Source organism: Schistocerca nitens, chromosome 2, assembly GCF_023898315.1.
Source record: "Schistocerca nitens isolate TAMUIC-IGC-003100 chromosome 2, iqSchNite1.1, whole genome shotgun sequence".
Lineage (NCBI taxonomy): Eukaryota > Metazoa > Arthropoda > Insecta > Orthoptera > Acrididae > Schistocerca > Schistocerca nitens.
Window position 1 is genome coordinate 561,142,989 of NC_064615.1, and position 18,477 is coordinate 561,161,465.

At 39.3% G+C, this 18,477-nt stretch overlaps 1 protein-coding gene across 10 annotated transcripts in view; it reads left to right on the top strand.

The window, feature by feature from the left end:
* The window catches only part of LOC126236599 (zinc finger protein 33B-like), an 84,487-nt gene that overhangs the window by 12,361 nt on the left and 53,649 nt on the right, over positions 1 to 18,477 (top strand). For 3 of the 10 annotated variants that reach the window (XM_049946028.1, XM_049946036.1, XM_049946037.1), the window contains exon 2: positions 12,317 to 12,409. In XM_049946028.1, coding sequence (XP_049801985.1) covers positions 12,389 to 12,409 — 21 coding nt within the window. In that variant the 5' untranslated portion in view covers positions 12,317 to 12,388. Of the gene's footprint in view, positions 1 to 5,716; positions 5,865 to 6,465; positions 6,585 to 10,631; positions 10,722 to 12,313; positions 12,410 to 18,477 lie in introns of those variants that run through there. The other 7 variants (XM_049946033.1, XM_049946034.1, XM_049946029.1 and 4 more) reach the window with 5 other exon arrangements.

Here is an 18,477-nt window from a genome sequence, read left to right on the forward strand (position 1 = left end):
GCACCAAAGGCCATGGTGCATCAACGGGTGGTGCGGCATTGTAGGAAATTACATCATAGGACCTTATTTCATTACAGGTGTATTAAATGGAAATAAGTATGGAGACTTTCTTAGGAATATTCTACCCGTTCTGCTAGAGGAGATACCACTCAATGACTGCCTGTGTATGTGGTTCCAACACGATGGCTGCCCAGCTCACTCCTCACGTGTTGCAAGTCAAATATTGAATGAGACATTTCCTGACCGCTGGATTGGATGGAATGCTGCAGTACAGTGGCCTGCCAGGTCCCCCGATTGGACTCCACTTGATTTCTTTTTGTGGGGAACACTGAAAGATGCAGTCTACCACGAAGCCCCAACAATGTCAGATGACATGCGCCGCCGAATCGTCACAGCTTGCTCTGCCTTATCATCCACTGACCTGTCTTCTATTAACCATTCTCTTGAATGTCAATTACAGATATGACTTGCAGTCAATGGTAAACCGTTTTAGTACATGCTTAAGTAAAGTACATTGCCATGTTTTGTTAAGAACACTATGAATTGTGAAGGTTATCAGTAGGTACCAATGTATTATTAAACGATATGTGTCAATGACCAGTAACATCCTTGAAGTATAAATGTAACGTGTGTGGACAACGTGTATACCACGTAGGTTGTCCTGTCATATTGTTTGGTGGAAGGTGGTCAGCATATGAATGTGAATAAAATGATTATTTTATCAAATGTGTATTCTCTCTAATTATAATGTCCAGTACTATCTGTGGAAACAGTAGTTTCACAGCGGACACTTTGTTACCTCACAGACACACTGAGGCGTCACCCGGTGAAGAGTTTTCCATGACGTATCCATCAATAACATTATCAGCGGCTTACTGTGCGTCAGGTATGACATGTAAGCAGGAAGGGGGCAAAGCTTAAATGAGAAACTGTGTGACAAAGCGGTTGCTATGTTCACACAATAACTATTCATTTCAGCCTGGGAATGTCCATGCATTTGGCATAGTTCTCATAATCCCCTTTTGATATGCAATTAGCTAGCATGTGCCACAGTTAAATATGAAATGTGACTTGCCACCCTTGAACGTATGGTGTATCGTGAAGAGGGCGGATGAGGATTTACCTACGTAGCATAGGCCGTGCGTGCTGCATAGAGCACGGCAACTCGGCCTACGGTTCGTGCGAGGTATGTTTTTGCAGTCTGGTGCCGCTTACAACCGCCTCTACCTTCAATCATACAATACTTCCCAGCGTCTTTTAAGCAAAGTTTGAATCACAATAGCAACATGCATTACATCATTATACGAATCTTTTCCATAGCGTTCGAATGATCTCTGCCCAAACTCTTTGCCTTTACATATGTCTGCTTGTGTCTGTATATGTGTGGATGGATATGTGCGTGTGTGAACGAGTGTATACCTGTCCCTTTTTCCGCCTAAGGTAACTCTTTCTGCTCCCGGGATTGGAATGACTCCTTACCCTCTCCCTTAAAACCCACATCCTTTCGTCTTTCCCTCTTTCCTGATGAAGCAACCGTGGGTTGCGAAAGCTTGAATTTTGTGTGTGTGTTTGTGTTTGTTAGTGTCTCAATCAACATACCAACACTTTCGTTTGGTAAGTTACATCATCTTTGTTTTTAGATATATTTTTCCCACGTGGAATGTTTCCCTCTATTATATTCATGACTATTGAAAAAGTTTTTCTTGCTTATTTTACTTTTTGATTCAATTGGGAGGAGAAGTATTGGGGGAAGGTGAGACAGCTGGCTGTGAGGGATGAGTTGTTGGTGAGGTCTTGATGTGTTGTGAAAGAGGGAGATGGCAGGCATGCAGGAGGGAGAGGGACTCCACTTTTGGTATTTCTCCCCATGACTGTAGTGACACTCCTTGTCTGAATTTTAGGAGGAGGTGGTGTGTTTGCTTCCAGGGGCACACTGGGAAAGCTAATGTTCCACAGCAACAAAGATAGTGGAATTTTAGCACACAGGGACATACCAAGCAAGGGGCCTCATGGCAAGAGGAAAGGAAATGGAGAAAGTGATTAGCTTTTGACTAAAGGAAGCAAAACTGATTGGTGATGCCTGTAAGTCAGGACATATGGTACTTCTATTGGAAAATTGTAATTAGCCACAGTGAGTTGACCAGCAGGGAGCCAGTGAAGTTGCATTTGTGGAGCTTTCAGAACAAACTCAAGGTTGGTGAAAAAGATATTGTAGGGATGAAGGGTGACAGGTAGAGATGAGATGGGAGGGGTGACCCCCAAGAAATATATATATATTAAAAGGAATTAGGTAAAGGAAAGCAGGTTTTTGGAAATTCTAGCATGGTTAAGCCTAGGTTCAGCATGAAAGTGAGTGTTCTTGGACTGAGACTTTTGCTGAGGTTAGGTTCTTAGAATATTGGTTGAATAGAGTGATAGGATTTAGAGAGAGCATTTGGCAGTAATACGTTACAGAGCATAAAAATACGCTCTGGAGATGTGAAGTAAGGAGTAGGTTATACAAGGCAGGGTTTGGGACATACAAGTTGCCTCTATTTATGATCTCCTTTCAGTCTGCTCTGTACTCTATCAGAATTCTTCCAATGAACTATGTCATTTCCTTGTTCTTCCTATGATTGATTTTGTGTAGTTCTCCATTTCTTATCTTTTTTTCAGTGTTGTATTGAGTTATTTAATTGCTGTGACTGTCCACTACTGTAATGCACAAAAGCCATTGTATGCAAAAGTTACCTGATTTTATTCCTCTTGCTCATGCAGATAATTTTGTATTCATCCATATTTTGGGCAATTTATCACTCATTACTCATACTGCAAAATTATAAGAAGACAGAATGGGCAACCAGAAAACAAAATTGCAGTACCACTGATAGACACATTTAAAAGTGGGTGAAAAGCTATTCCTAGCTCTTGCAACTGTTAGTTCCACCCTCTGGGAGAGAGGTTGGATGAGATGGGAAAGGATAACAGGTTACTGATAACCCACTATGAAAGTGAGCCCCATGTTGTGAGGGTGAGGGGAAACAAAGCTTAAGGGAAAGTGCTACAGAGAGAAGAAGATGGCAACCACTGTGCAAGATTAGTGCCATTAAGAATTAGGTCCCCTTCTCCCACAGCATTCACCCAGTTCTGTGACAAAGGCATTATGTGGCTGTCCATGGAAGGTTTCCTTTATTCACTGAGTGTTTGTCTGTACTCTGACTTTGCAAGACACTGCAGACTGGTTTTCATATCTCGGCAATCACACACATAACGTTATTGATAAAGAATGTGTACATTTCCATCTGTCCTGTCCACTGACCAAGTGCTGGGGATAAAATTTATTCCAACCATTGGGATCCGGAGTGGCTAAAAATTGGTTGAGCAACACTTTATTTAATTTAGGGCTATTAGAAATTGAGGGTATTAGAACTGTTAGAAGTTTATTTAAAGTGAAACAAGTTTAAATTTTGTGAAATGATAAGATAATATTAATATTCTGATGTTCATGATTTACATATGCTTTTTCCTTTTTGTGTATGAGCAGTCAGTGTTAGTGGTGGGGCTCCTTTTAGTCACAGATTTAGATTGTTCATGAATATTATATTACTGGAAAACTTGTTACATTAATTGATAAATATTTTGTCTGTATGAGAAAATACAATTTGAGTTTCAGAATACTAAAGCAACACAAAAGAAAGAAAGACTGCTCAAAATGTCATAACATATTTGTGTGTGACTATATTTTGCCATTGAACTGCATACTTACACTGAGATAATTTTTACCAAAATCAGTCGTCTTGTTGGTAATGGAGTAACAGTTCTGCATGAGTTCCAACACAAAAGAAAGAAGAATGATGCTGCAAATTTTTGTACGTGCTCCAGATAGTAGTGGTTACCTTCAAAGCAGGACTCATTAGCATCCACACTCATCTGCATTCATTCCTTCTACAGCTCAAAACATTTCCACATGTCATTTTCTACATGGCTCTGCCAGAACTTCACTGAGAACACATGTGCTGTAAACTGTATGCCCACTGCCACTGAGTTGATTGATTTTGGCGAAAATTGTCAGTGTAAAGACACAGTTCAAAGTCAAAAAGAGCCACAGCCGAAGACACATCACAGCAAGTAGTTGCCTAATAATATGAAGATTTTGTCATTTTGGATACATAAGACCGTTGTTCAGAGGTGGATACTATGTTCCCCATAGGAAGCTACATTTTCCTTGCACCCAAGCATTTCTTTCTATCTTTATTTGTTATGTGTGTGTATGTGAAGTTAATGAATATTGCATTCTGTATATGTGACTTTTATGTCAATACATAAAAGAAATATTAAAATATTATGAAAAGGATATAGTTGCTACTCACTATACAGCATAGATAGGCACAACAAAAAGACTGTCACAAAATAAGCTTTCAGGTGACAAGGCCTTTGTCAAAAATAGATACTTAAGTGTGGCTTCAGCTGCCAGAGACTACAGTCGTGTGTGTGAGTTGCATTTCTGTGAGTGTCTGCCATCTGTTTTTGACAAAGCTTTTTTGGCTGAAAGCTTATTTTGTGACAATCTTTTTGTTGTGCCTATTTGCGACTCGGGCATTTCTGCTATATGGTGAGTAGCAACTACCCTTTTCATAATAGTGTTACGTTCCATCCTGACACATACACCCACCCACCCACCCACACACACACACACACACACACACACACACGCACATACTCCATCTAAACAGATCTGGAAGGCCTAATGGTACCAACCAACTGGTGTGTCTTCCTCAGCTGATAGATGTCACTAGATGTGGATATGGAGGGGCATGTGGTCACCACACCACACTCCTGACTATTGTCAATTTTGTGACTGGAGCTGCTACTTCTCAATCAAGTAGCTCCTCAGTTGTCCTCACAAGGGCTGAGAGCACCCCACTTGCCAACAGTGCTCAGCAGATGTGGATGGTCATCAACCCAAGTACTAACCAAGCCCAACAGCACTTAAATTTAATGATCTGATGGGAACCGGTATTAACATGGGCAGCAAGGCCGTTTGCATGAACTTTGTTCTGTGTGTTATTGTATTTTAACTGCTTTTGTATTGTATTTTCTGAGGCAGAGTTTGGGGACCAGCCCCACATTTACCTTTAAAAAATGGAACAATACCTAAAAATCATAATCAGGCAGGCAAGTGGACAGAATCAGTACTCATTAACTTGCTGCAATTTATTGTTATTTATTTTATTTGAGATACATATTCCATAGATCCAGTATGGCGTTATTAGGCATGGATGTGGAACGAGTCAAAGCAGGTACAATATAGATATCATACAATACAATACATACTAGTATATTACACATAGTAGATGAATGATTCAAAATTGGTACAATACAATAATATAATCAAGATAATAAACAATACAATACAAAAATACAATAGTGATAAAAAAACAATACAAATACAATGACAAAGGAAATAATCTGAATTACTACTCAAATTATTTCTCTCTGCTGAAGAATTCATCTAAAGAGTAGAAAAATTTTTCCAGTAGGAACTCCTTTAGCTTTTTTTTGAATAGCATTTTCTTTTCTTTTAGACACTTTATATTACTCGGGAGTGCGTTAAAGATTTTTGTACTTGTGTACTTTACCCCTTTTTGTACCAGAGAGAGATTTTTTCGTTCACAGTGCATATCACCTTTTCGTCTTGTGTTATAATGATTGTATGCCTCATTTGTTTCATATTCAGAGGAATTGAGAAGTGTGAAAGCCATGAGTGAGAGGAGAGGTTAATATGCCTAACTGTTTAAAAAGACTGCAACATGAGGTTCTTGGAGGAACACTACAAATAATTTGGACTACTTTTTTCTGGCTTACAAAAAATTTTTTTGGAAGTGGTGAGTTGCCCCAAGTTTATTCCATATCACATCACTGAATGAAAGTAACCAAAATATGCACACTTTGATACGTTGGTGTCTCCAATTTTGGAGATTATTCAGATGGCAAATGTTGCTGAGCTAATCTTTTTTAGTGTTTGCCACATGTGGAATTCCCAGTTGAGCCGGTTATCTATGTGAACGCCTAGGAACTTTGTGCACTGAACGCTCCATAACTGTTGGCTCTCGTGTGCAATGTTAATCTCTTCTGGGCTTCTGTAACTGGATTGGAACTGCATGTAATTTGTTTTACTGAGGTTTATTGCTAGAGAATTTGCTGTGAATCAGTTCAGAGCAGTTGCAAGTGCTTGGTTGGCATTTAACTCTACATCAGTAGAGGTTTTGCTGGCTGTCCCACTATACTTGTGTCATCTGCAAACATTGTGATATTGCTAGCACTGTTTGAGGACAGGGGTAGGTCATTAATATATATAATAAATAGGAGGGGACCAAGGACTGACCCTTGTGGAACTCCATGATGTACTGTTCCTCAGTCAGACTCTACCTCTCCTACTTGTAGATTGTTAACACCTAATACTATTTTTTGTTGCCTATCTTCTAGATATGATCTGAGCCAGTTACTCAATTGTCCACGGATTCCATATTGGGCTGCTTTTCCTAAAAGTATTCTGTGATCGATGCAGTTGAAAGCCTTAGTCAGGTCACAGAATATGCAAACGGGTAATTTTTTCTTCTCAAGGCATTCTAAAACGTTATTTGTAAGTGCATAAATTGCTTCGGTTGTAGATATACCCAATCTGAAACCAAACTGTTGTTTACTAAGTAGTGCAAATTTTTTAAGATGATTGACAATCCTGATGTATATTAATTTTTCAAAGCCTTTAGAAAATGCTGTTACAAGAGAGATAGGATGATAGTTGGAAACATCTGTGGGTTCACCTTTTTTGTTGAGGGGCTTTACAGTAACATACTTCATTCTGTCAGTGAAGATACCTTGATTTAGAGAGGAATTGAATATATGAGCTAGAACTTTAGAGAGTTGATTACAGCTGGCTTTTAACAGTTTGCTGCAAATATTATCTATACCCGATGAATTTTTACTTTTTAGAGACACTATGGTTTTTCTTACTTCTTGCACGGTTATAGGGGCCATACCCATCATGTCTGTAGAATTAGGGAATAGTTCTTTCAAAGTTTTTATTGCCTTTTCTGAAGAGCCTTTGCATGCTGTTTTCTCAGCAACAGTTAAAAAGTGCTCATTAAAGATCTTAGCTACAATATCTTGATTTTGAGCTATCTTGCCTTAATTGTTAAGAGCGATATTTTGGGTCTTGTTGGGGTAATTTGCACCAGTCTCATTTCGTATCATTTCCCATATAATTTTCATTTTATTAATGGAGTTATTAATTTTTGAGCACAGACACATACTTTTTGATTTCAGAATGACTTTATTCAATATTTTACAATATTTTTTATAGTTATTTAAAAGGCTAGGGTCATCTGATTTTTTTGAGGCAATGTACAACTCTCTCTTTCTTTTGCAAGAAATCCTAATTCCTGTGGTAATCCAAGGCTTGTTGGTGGATTTTTTAGTATGGGTTTTATATAATCTTTTTCGTAATGTACTTTCAAAAAGGTTGTATTTGGAATTGGCATTTTCTACATTATATACTGGACCCCAGTCTACATTTTGGAGACTGATTTAAAGATCTCAATAGTTTCATCATTAGATTTCCTAGTAATTTTCCAGTTGGGACCACTATTAATCTCACAAATACTTGAATTGTTAATGGTGAGTCTTTGTCCATCATGGTCAGAGAGACCATTCAGGACTTGCCTGATAGCTATATTATCAATCTTGGTTGTGTCAATAAATACATTATCAGTTAATGATTTTGTTCATGAAGCTATTCTGATGGGAAACTTTACAACAGAAGCGAGATTATATGAGGACGTCAAGTTCTCAAGATCTACTCTGTCTCTGGAGTTCGCTAGGAAATTTGCATTGAAGCATCCAACAACTATGACATCTCTACTGAGTTTAAATATGTATATTGAGAGTGCATCTAACTGTTTAAAAAAATGCTAAAGTTACCTGAAGGTGCCCTGTATAAAGCTACTACTGCTATGTAAGAATTATTTAAAGCCAGTTCTGTGGCACACACTTCAAACTGTTGATCTATACAAAAATTCTGCACATAAATTACGCTACATGTGATGCTGTTTCTGACATAGATCACTGTTGTTGTTGTCGTCTTCAGTCCTGAGACTGGTTTGATGCAGCTCTCCATGCTACTCTATGCTGTGCAAGCTTCTTCATCTCCCAGTACCTGCTGCAGCCTACATCCTTCTGAATCGGCTTAGTGTATTCATCTCTTGGTCTCCCTTTATGATTGTTACCCTCCACGCTGCCCTCCAATACTAAATTGGTGATCCCTTGATGCCTCAAAACTTGTCCTACCAACCGATCCCTTCTTCTAGTCAAGTTGTGCCACAAGCTCCTCTTCTCTCCAATTCTATTCAATACCTCCTCATTAGTTATGTGATCTACCCATCTAATCTTCAGCATTCTTCTGTAGCACCACATTTCAAAAGCTTCTATTCTCTTCTTGTCCAAACTATCTATTGTCCATGTTTCACTTCCATGCTTTGCTATACTCCATACAAATACTTTCAGAAACGACTTCCTGACACTTAAATCTATACTCGATGTTAACAAATTTTTCTTCAGAAACGCTTTCCTTGCCATTGCCAGTCTACATTTTATATCCTCTCTACTTCGACCATCATCAGTTATTTTGCTCCCCAAATAGCAAAACTCATTTACTACTTTAAGTGTCTCATTTCCTAATCTAATTCCCTCAGCATCACCCGACTTAATTCGACTACATTCCATGATCCTCGTTTTGCTTTTGTTGATGTTCATCTTATATCCTCCTTTCAAGACACTGTCCATTCCGTTCAACTGCTCTTCCAAGTCCTTTGCTGTCTCTGACGGAATTACAATGTCATTGGCGAACCTCAAGCTTTTTATTTCTTCTCCATGGATTTTAATACCTACTCCAAATTGTTCTTTTGTTTCCTTTACTGCTTGCTCAATATACAAATTGAATAACATCGGGGATAGGCTACAACCCTGTCTCACTCCCTTCCCAACCACTGCTTCCTTTTCATACCCCTCAACTCTTAAAAACTGCCATCTGGTTTCTGTACAAATTGTAAATAGCCTTTCGCTCCCTGTATTTTACCCCTGCTACCTTTAGAATTTGAAAGAGAGTATTCCAGTCAACATTGTCAAAAGCTTTCTCTAAGTTTACAAATGCTAGAAACGTAGGTTTGCCTTTCCTTAATCTTTCTTCTAAGATAAGTTGTAAGGTCAGTATTGCCTCACGTGTTGCAACATTTCTACGGAATCCAAACTGATCTTCCCCGAGGTCGACTTCAACCAGTTTTTCCATTCGTCTATAAAGAATTCGCGTTAGTATTTTGCAGCTGTGACTTATTAAACTGATAGTTTGGTAATTTTCACATCTGTCAACACCTGCTTTCTTTGGGATTGGAATTATTATATTCTTTTTGAAGTCTGAGGGTATTTCGCCTGTCTCATACATCTTGCTCACCAGATGGTAGAGTTTTGTCATGACTGGCTCTCCCAAGGCCGTCAGTAGTTCTAATGGAATGTTGTCTACTCCCGGGGCCTTGTTTCGACTCAGGTCTTTCAGCGCTCTGTCAAACTCTTCACACAGTATCGTATCTCCCATTTCATCTTCATCTACATCCTCTTCCATTTCCATAATATTGTCCTGAAGTACATCGCCCTTGTATAGACGCTCTATATACTCCTTCCACCTTTCTGCTTTCCCTACTTTGCTGAGAACTGGGTTTCCATCTGATTGATATTCATACAAGTGTTTCTCTTTTCTCCAAAGGTCTCTTTAATTTTCCTGTAGGCGGTTTCTATCGTACCCCTAGTGAGATAAGCCTCTACATCCTTACATTTGTCCTCTAGCAATCCCTGCTTAGCCATTTTGTACTTCCTGTCGATCTCATTTTTGAGACGTTTGTATTCCTTTTTGCCTGCTTCATTTACTGCATTTTTATATTTTCTCCTTTCATCAATTAAATTCTGTATTTCTTCTCCACTTTTCCTACTCTCGAATTCCAGTCACCCATGACTATTAAATATTCGTCTCCCTTCAATACCTGAATAATTTCTTTTATCTCATCATACATTTCATCAATTTCTTCATCATCTGCAGAGCTGTTTGGCATATAAACTTGTACTACTGTAGTAGACATGGGCTTCGTGTCTATCTTGGCCACAATAATGCATTCACTATGCTGTTTGTAGTAGCTTACCCCCACTCCTATTTTTTTATTCATTATTAAACCTACTCCTGCATTACCCCTATTTGATTTTGTATTTATAACCCTGTATTCACCTGACCAAAAGTCTTGTACCTCCTGCCACCGAACGTCACTAATTCCCACTATATCTAACTTTAACCTGTCCATTTCCCTTTTTAAATTTTCTAACCTACCTGCCCGATTAAGGGATCTGACATTCCACGCTCCAATCTGTAGAACGCCAGTTTTCTTTCTCCTCATAACGACGTCCTCCTGAGTAATCCCCGCCCGGAGTTCCAAATGGGGGACTATTTTACCTCCTGAATATTTTACCCAAGAGGACGCCATCATCATTTAACCATACAGTAAAGCTGCATGCCCTTGGGAAAAATTACGGCTGTACTTTCCCCTTGCTTTCAGCCGTTCACAGTACCAGCACAGCAGCCGGCCGGTGTGGCTGTGCGATTCTAGGCGCTTCAGTCTGGAACTGCGTGACCGCTACGGACACAGGTTCGAATCCTGCCTCGGGCATGGATGTGTGTGATGTCCTTAGGTTAGTTAGGTTTAAGTAGTTCTAAGTTCTAGGTGACTGATGACCTCAGAAGTTAAATCGCGTAGTGCTCAGAGCCATTGAACCAGCACAGCAAGTCCATTTTGGTTAATGTTACAAGGGCAGATCAGTCAATCATCCAGACTGTTGCCCCTGCAACTACTGAAAAGGCTGCTGCCCCTCTTCAGGAACCACATGTTTGTCTGGCCTCTCAACAGATACCCCTCCATTGTGGTTGCACCTATGGTACGGCCATCTGTATCGCTGAGGCATGCAAGGCTCCCCACCAACGGCAAGGTCCGTGGTTCATGGGGGAGGCATAGATCACTACTCCACTTTATTCTATAAATTTCGTACAGTAAGGTGTTGCTAAGCGGTAATTATCTATAGCAAGTTTTTCAATATCTGACATAACATGGTGCTCACTAAAGCACAGAACATGGGCACAATCTATACCTTGTGGCTCCTGGACATTAATTAAGAGTTCATTAATCTTGTTGCTCAGGCTACATGTGTTTTGATGGTAAATAGTCAGATTTTGATTTCCAGGACTACTTACACATATATCCCTAAAAATAAATATCAGTTGACAGAGTGGGTTTGGTATTTTTCACTATCCATTTATTTGAGTTGGTCTGTTTCCATGTACTGGGAGACTGGGAAGAATCAGCTTTACCTGGTGTTTTCAGCGGCCATTTGTCCAATGTCATCTGTCTATACTCATTCCTGCAGTCTTCTTGTGCTGTGGAGCACTCATTCTTTGATTGTGTGTGTTTTGAGTGTACGTTGTTCCTAGCATTTACAACGATGTAGGTCTGTCTCACCTTCCTGTCTCACAAGCTAGTGTGCTGCACATTAAGCTATATGAACAGGTCCGTTGATGTACAAGTAGTATTGCTTGAAGTAATTTCCATTTTTTTGTTGGCATTCTCATGCCATTGGTGCATATGTTTTGATCATCTTCCTCTGTGTATGCTCTTCCTATACTCAGACAGAACATATCAGCCTAATAGCTTTGCTCAGACATCTTTGATTTTTTTCCTTGCTGGGGTTCATAGTCATACAAAAATTTCAAATACATCATTGTCATCTTTACTTAAAATAAGAGAAAGACAACCACTTACTTGTGGTGGATAAACACATATACAGAGCACAATATTCATTAACTTTTGAGGTCTGGCTCTACTTGTGGAAGAAGGATGAGTGCACACATAACAAAATACTACACTCACTAGCTTCCTAGCTATGGCTTGTCTTCTAGCAGAAAGAACACACATTCAGTGTATGCTTTCTCTGTTTGAAGAAGAGCCATAGTTTGAAAACTAGTGAATGTTTTGTTATGTGTGTTGTATGCCACCCATCTATCTGCTATATGTGAGTGATTGCCTTTCCCTTATTTTATATATTGTTCCATCCAGGAATGTTCATTATTGTTATTCATTGTCACCTTTGATTTTTAAAATCCTTAATTGATGTTTTGTCTTTGTTGTGTACAGAATAATTTTTACAAAGATTATATGCAAAATTTTAAACCAGCATTAATGTGTTTCAGCAGCTTGAGCCCTCCTTCAGATCCAAATTACAATTTTAAGAATTTGGATATACCATCAGGGTGACATCAGAAATAATGTCAGAGACTAATTATCAAGTAAGTATTTCTTGATTAAGAAAGTGTTAAATGAAAGTATTATAGCTATTTATGTTAGTTGGTTATGAAATAGAATGGAAAACCTGACAACCTAAGCTTTTAATCTCATTGCATATGGATTGCTGTTATGTTGTTGTGGTCTTCAGTCCTGAGACTGGTTTGATGCAGCTCTCCATGCTACCCTATCCTGTGCAAGCTTCTTCATCTCCCAGTACTTACTGCAACCTACATCCTGTTACAAGTACAACCGTGATGTAGTGTACACATGACCTTAAAGGAGAGAATAACTGGAGTTTAGATTTGCCAGCATAGTATTTCAGTGTGTTAAAACTAGAGTGAATGGAAGATGGACAAGAGTGGAGAGGGTGTGATAAAGGAGAAATGATAGTAGCAAATGTGTGAAAAAGTATAACTGGAGAGGGTGGTATTTTTGAGTAGATGCCATTAAGAAAGCTTTTCTCCTTAAATCAGTCTTGTACTTTCATCAACAGAGCTTGGGACTGACTCCTGACCTCATCTATTTCAGATTTAACTTTCTTCAAATAAGGGGACTGTGTTTTTAGGAATTTGAGAAGTCATGCTATTTAAGTTTTACTGATGATTTTTTGTTATTTTAAATATGTATTATGTATTCGTGTTTTATAACATGCTCTCCTTGAGGATCTCCTTACAATGGATCGATGGAATGTAAAGTATATCAAAATTGACCAGTGCCATTTGTATTGCATACAATTGGCTTTTCATTTTTGATTTTCTTGTATGCTATTGGACAAGAATTAGATTTGCTATCATTTACTTGCAGGGTGTAGACAAAAATGTGAAAACACATGAAAACACACACATTACGATGCTTAATATGGCGTAGAAAAATTGTTGGCATTCAAAACAGCTTCCAGTCATCATGAAATGGATAAGTACAAGTCCTTTATGGTTTTCAAGGGAATCTTATATCATTCTCTCTGAAAAATATTGGTAAGTTCAGGTAACAGTTATGGAGGTAGATAGTGATCATGCACCATCCTCTCCAAAGTAGATCACAAAGGCTCAATAATACCGAGATCAGGCTACTGTGGTGGTGAGGGGAGATGCAACAGTTCATCCTTGTGTTCACAAAACCCCACCTGGATGGCGCAAGCTGTATGAACAGGGGGTTCTGTCATCTTGGAATACAGCATCAGCATTGGGGAACAAACATTGTACCATGCGTGGACCTGATCAGCCAAAAGGTCACATAATCCTTGGCAGTAATGAGATCTTGCAGAGTAACCATGGGGCCCATGGAGTACCATGATATGGCTGCCCAATAGTCATGGAACCCCACCATTTTTCACTCTTGGTTTGTAAACTCGGGCAGAAGTTGGGAACAGTGTGCAGCAAGACTCATCATTGCTCCAAGGTCCAGGTTTTATGGCTTCAGCACCGTGTTTTTCTTTTTCAGGTGTTTGCGTCACTGATGAGGGGTTTTGGAATTCCAACTCACCATGCAATTCCCTGCTTGTGGAGCTCCTTTCATATTGTTTTGATGCTGAGAGTGTTCATGAGTGCTACATTCAGTTCTGCAGTGACTTTTGAAGCTGTTGTTCTTTTATTTTTCATCACAGTGTTCTTCAGTGACCATTCATCTCCATCACTAAACAAAAACTTTCATCCATGTTGTGACTAACATTTTTCCACTTCTCCTGTATGTGATATAAATCTTTGATACAGTGCCTCTCAAAACACCAAACACTTTACTACCTTGGTTACAGAAGCACTTTTATGAGCACCAATAGTTTGTTCACATATGGCTTCTCTTAGATCCAACATAATACACTCACATAACAGTAACAGAAATTCCTGGGTGGAGCAATAAATAAAATAAGGAAAAGGCAACCTCCCATCTATAGTGGAGTGATGCATGGAGCACATGAACAGTTAACAGGAAACAGCATTCATATTAGCTTTTGAGCTCTTGCTTGTTTTGTAACAAAAGCACACTCCTTCAGCACAACCACAGAGACACCCAAATGAACATTCCCATCGCGTGGCAAGAGCTCAAGAGCTAGTGTAAGTACTGTTCGCAGTTACATGTTTCTGTATTCCATGTGTTACAGTTTTTGCACCACTTGTTAGCAGCAGACACAGTGGCTGCACCAAAGACTGAGACGGCATTGAGTTTTACAATTATTTATTGAACTTTCTTTACAATTTCACCCTTGTCGTTGCTGCCCAGCCCTGCGGATCCCTCTGCCTGGCTGCTGCTGTATAGATTCTCCGACAATGCGCGCAACACACGCCGCTGATCGCACTCAGGAGCCTCAGGCCACCAGTGCTCCACTAAAGCCAGGATGCCCTGTGGTTGAGATGAACTCGTCACCGTGAGGTCAGCTGCTGATGTCTGCAGCACCGGCGGCTGGGAAGCCATCAGTTGCGATGTCTGTGAGGTCATGTCATGGACGGACCACGCGTCGTGGGGCCAGGTTGCTGTGAAGTCCGGGCGTCAGTCCCCGGCAGCGCCTGTGACCAAGACCGCGCTGCGGCCGGTCTTGCTGGAAGTTCTCGCTGTAGTTAGTCATCCATGTTGCCGACCAAACTCGGGTTGACCTACAGAACTGAAGTTGACATCTGGCGGCCACAGATGACTCCTGTGAGCTGGAACAGACTTCCGGAATCATCACCTACGAAGATTGAACATTCGGACTTGGACCACATCCGTTGTCAGATTCGAACTGCTTCCTAATGGCTTCTGTCTGTTGCTGCCTGCGCTCCACTATTTATATTCGGCAGGAGGACATTTTTTACCCTCGGTGGTAGCTTTTTGTTATTACTCCTGCAGTATATTGCAGCGTAACTTAGCGTCCTGGCCTCACTTCCCCATACTCAGCACTCTCTAGGTTTCGTTCGGCACTCGGTCTGTGTGCGTCCTTGGGTCAACCTGTTGGTAGACTGCTGCTGTCAGCAAGAGTATCTGTGTATGCCTATTTCGCAATGCCTCATGCCTCTGTTTTGCCATTCTCCACTGTGTGAAGCAACGCTTACTACATGAGGCTGCAACACATGCAATGATTTGCTATAGGTGACTGGTTTCCTTTCTCTTATTTTGTATAATACTTTCACAGCTACGCAGAACATTGTTCTGAATACAACTTACACTTGCAACATATTGAAGACATTGCAAGGGCACCATTCATGGTCAAATACAACAGCACAACCTGTGAGCTTGGCCAGCATCTGCAGTTATATTTAAGCATGCATTTCTTCTTGTGTTTCCATATTTTTGTCAAACTCGTGTACTTTTGATAACGTACTGTGTATTGTGTGATTATCTGGTAATGTTGCTAAACATGTGGATAAATGAATCTCTTGGCTGATAAAAAATTCAGTTTTTTCTATACAAAATGCTATTATGCGAAGGTCCATCACTTCTATCAGCATATTTTAAAATGTATATGATGAAACTGTAATTTTATCTCTGTGAGATTTAAAAAAAAATGATAATATCAAGTTATAACTTTTCATGAGACTGAAGTTCCTTTATTACAATACAAAATATAATTTGGAGTATACATGTTTGTTTACATTCAGTTTCTTGCAGGTAAGCCAGCAATCCTTAGAATCATACAGAGTGAGATGGCGCGTTGGTTAGCACACTGGACTCACATCCACATCTGGCCATCCTGATTTAGGTTGTCTGTAATTTCTGTAAATTACACCAGGCAAATGTTGAGATTCCTTTGAAAGAGTATGGCCGATTTCCTCCCCCATCCTTAAAACAATGTGAGCTTGTGCTCCATTTCTTATGATCTCAATGTATCAGAGAAACAGTAACAAAAAATCGTCAACAAGGAGACTACTTTTTATAATTTTTAGTTGTTGGAAGTATCACTATTTTCAATCATCAGATGTTTACTGCTCTTGCTTGCATGGGTTTCCTGCATATATATTGGGGATAGCTTTTTCAGTTATCGGAGTCATCTGTCCTGAACTTTGCTGTCTGAGAGGTGCTGTGATAAAGCTTAACCATTTTCTGACAGTGGTTCTGTTGGTGCTCTACCTATCTGTTTAACCTTGTCATTATTTCAGTTGCTTTCAGCTTTCTCCATTTCCTACTTGAATTTCTGTTAGTGCTACACTCCATATAACCTTTCAATAAAGTTTTTATTTATTTAAGGACTGGCAATTAAAGGCTTTAGTCTAATAAAGGTTTTATGTTTGGTTAATTTTATCCATTTTTTTTAATTTCCTTATGTTTCCCTTCAAGACAAATGTACCTTTCATCTTCTTAATTTGTTTTTAGAAACTGGGAGGGGGGGGGGGCAAAGTTTTAATATCTTGCTGATTAGGTCATAAGGAGTGCAATACTAGATCAGTTAACAAAGAGGATGAAAGAGGGGAACTGATATAACTGATATTTTGAAGGAAGCCATTCAGCATTCACCATGGACAACTTTAATGAGTGTTAATGGATTGGAGATTTGAAATTCATTTGTCACAGATATATGTCTTTTATCTTAACTACTGTGCAACCACTCTTGGTACACAAGGTTTGTCCAGTAAGTACTGAGACCGAAATTATAAAAATAATTTTATCAAAAATGTGTAAAGAGTAAGACAATATTCTTCAAAACATCAGGCTTCTCCATCAATACTCCTCTGGCAGCGCTATTACCAGTCTTCATAAGCATTTTTTTTTTTTTTTAGTCAGCAATCTCAAAGGCTCTTCAGGCACCCAGTCAAAGCAACCCAATGGATTGCTTAAACTGTCCAGAGATGATATCCTTTCAAACTTATTTTTGACCTGAGAGAACAAAAAGAAGTTGATGGGGACCAAATCTGGACTTTTAGGGTGGTTGGAGGAGCGTTGCACATTGTGTTTGGTCAGTGCTTCCCTCACAATTAGTGATGTGGCCAAGTTTTATGGTTGGATCCAGAGTTGTTAAATATATACATGAATGAATTGGAAGAAAGGCTGATAATCACCAGTGAACACTATGCTTTCAGTCCTAATGACATGTGGTGTTGTCACCTAACTGCATGCACTTTATTATGCTACATATCGGGACTTAAGGATGCATATTTGGGAAAGCTATTTATGTCATGCCAGTGCAATCAAGAAGGCTCATTATCCATACTTGACCAGTAATTCACAAAGATGGTTGTCCTTTAACAAGGTCCCATCCATGTCTGTTTCCAATAATTGTTCAACTGGGCTAGTTTTCCATCTCCAATTAGCTCAACCATGATGAAATCTTGAATTCTACTAAATGAAGTTGTCAGTGGTTAAAACATTGGATATGTATGATTCAAATTCCCAGCAGACCAACAACAGTTAAGTTTTCTGTAGCTTCCTTATGTCAAATAAAATGAGTAAAATGAGTGATGGAATGGTTCCTTTAACAAAGGTTAGTTTCATTCTCTGTCCTTATCATACAGTAGCTTGTGCTCTAACTACCCTGCCACTGATGGGATGCTAAAACCTAATCTTCCCTCCTTTTGAACTGAACCAGAAAATTCTTTCATTTGCCTTGTTTGTAGTATAGTTGCCATCTGCAAATAGAAACAAGTTGACTGTACTGAAGGTTACTTTACTTTTCTTCATAATCATCTCCATTACTTAAGCGTTTGTCGTACCCATCCTCGAGATTAGAACTTCCATGTCACAGTCAGCTATTGACAGTCCATTATACTTGTTGTTAAGTGCATTCTTTATCTCACCATCACATGCAAAATATTTTCAGCACAAGGAAGACTTTTAGTTTAGTGAAAAACATGTCTTGCACGATTTTGTTCTTAATTTCATTCTTCAAATCATCTCTGCTGAGCAATGTGTTTGTTAAGTTTTGTACATCATGTCATTCCACTGAAGAGTCCTCAGATAATTTTGCTGGTAATTGCTCATGGAAGGTAATATTTTTGTATTGGGAAATTTTAAACTTCCAGACAAATGGTTCTGTAGATCTGGAACACACAGAATATTATCTGATTTTTGAACTTAGGTAGTAGAGATTAGCAGTGCTGAATGGTTTCCAAATGGTCAGTTAAGCCGTCAAAGACAGCTTCCATATCCAGCCAATCTTTTGTTAATATGT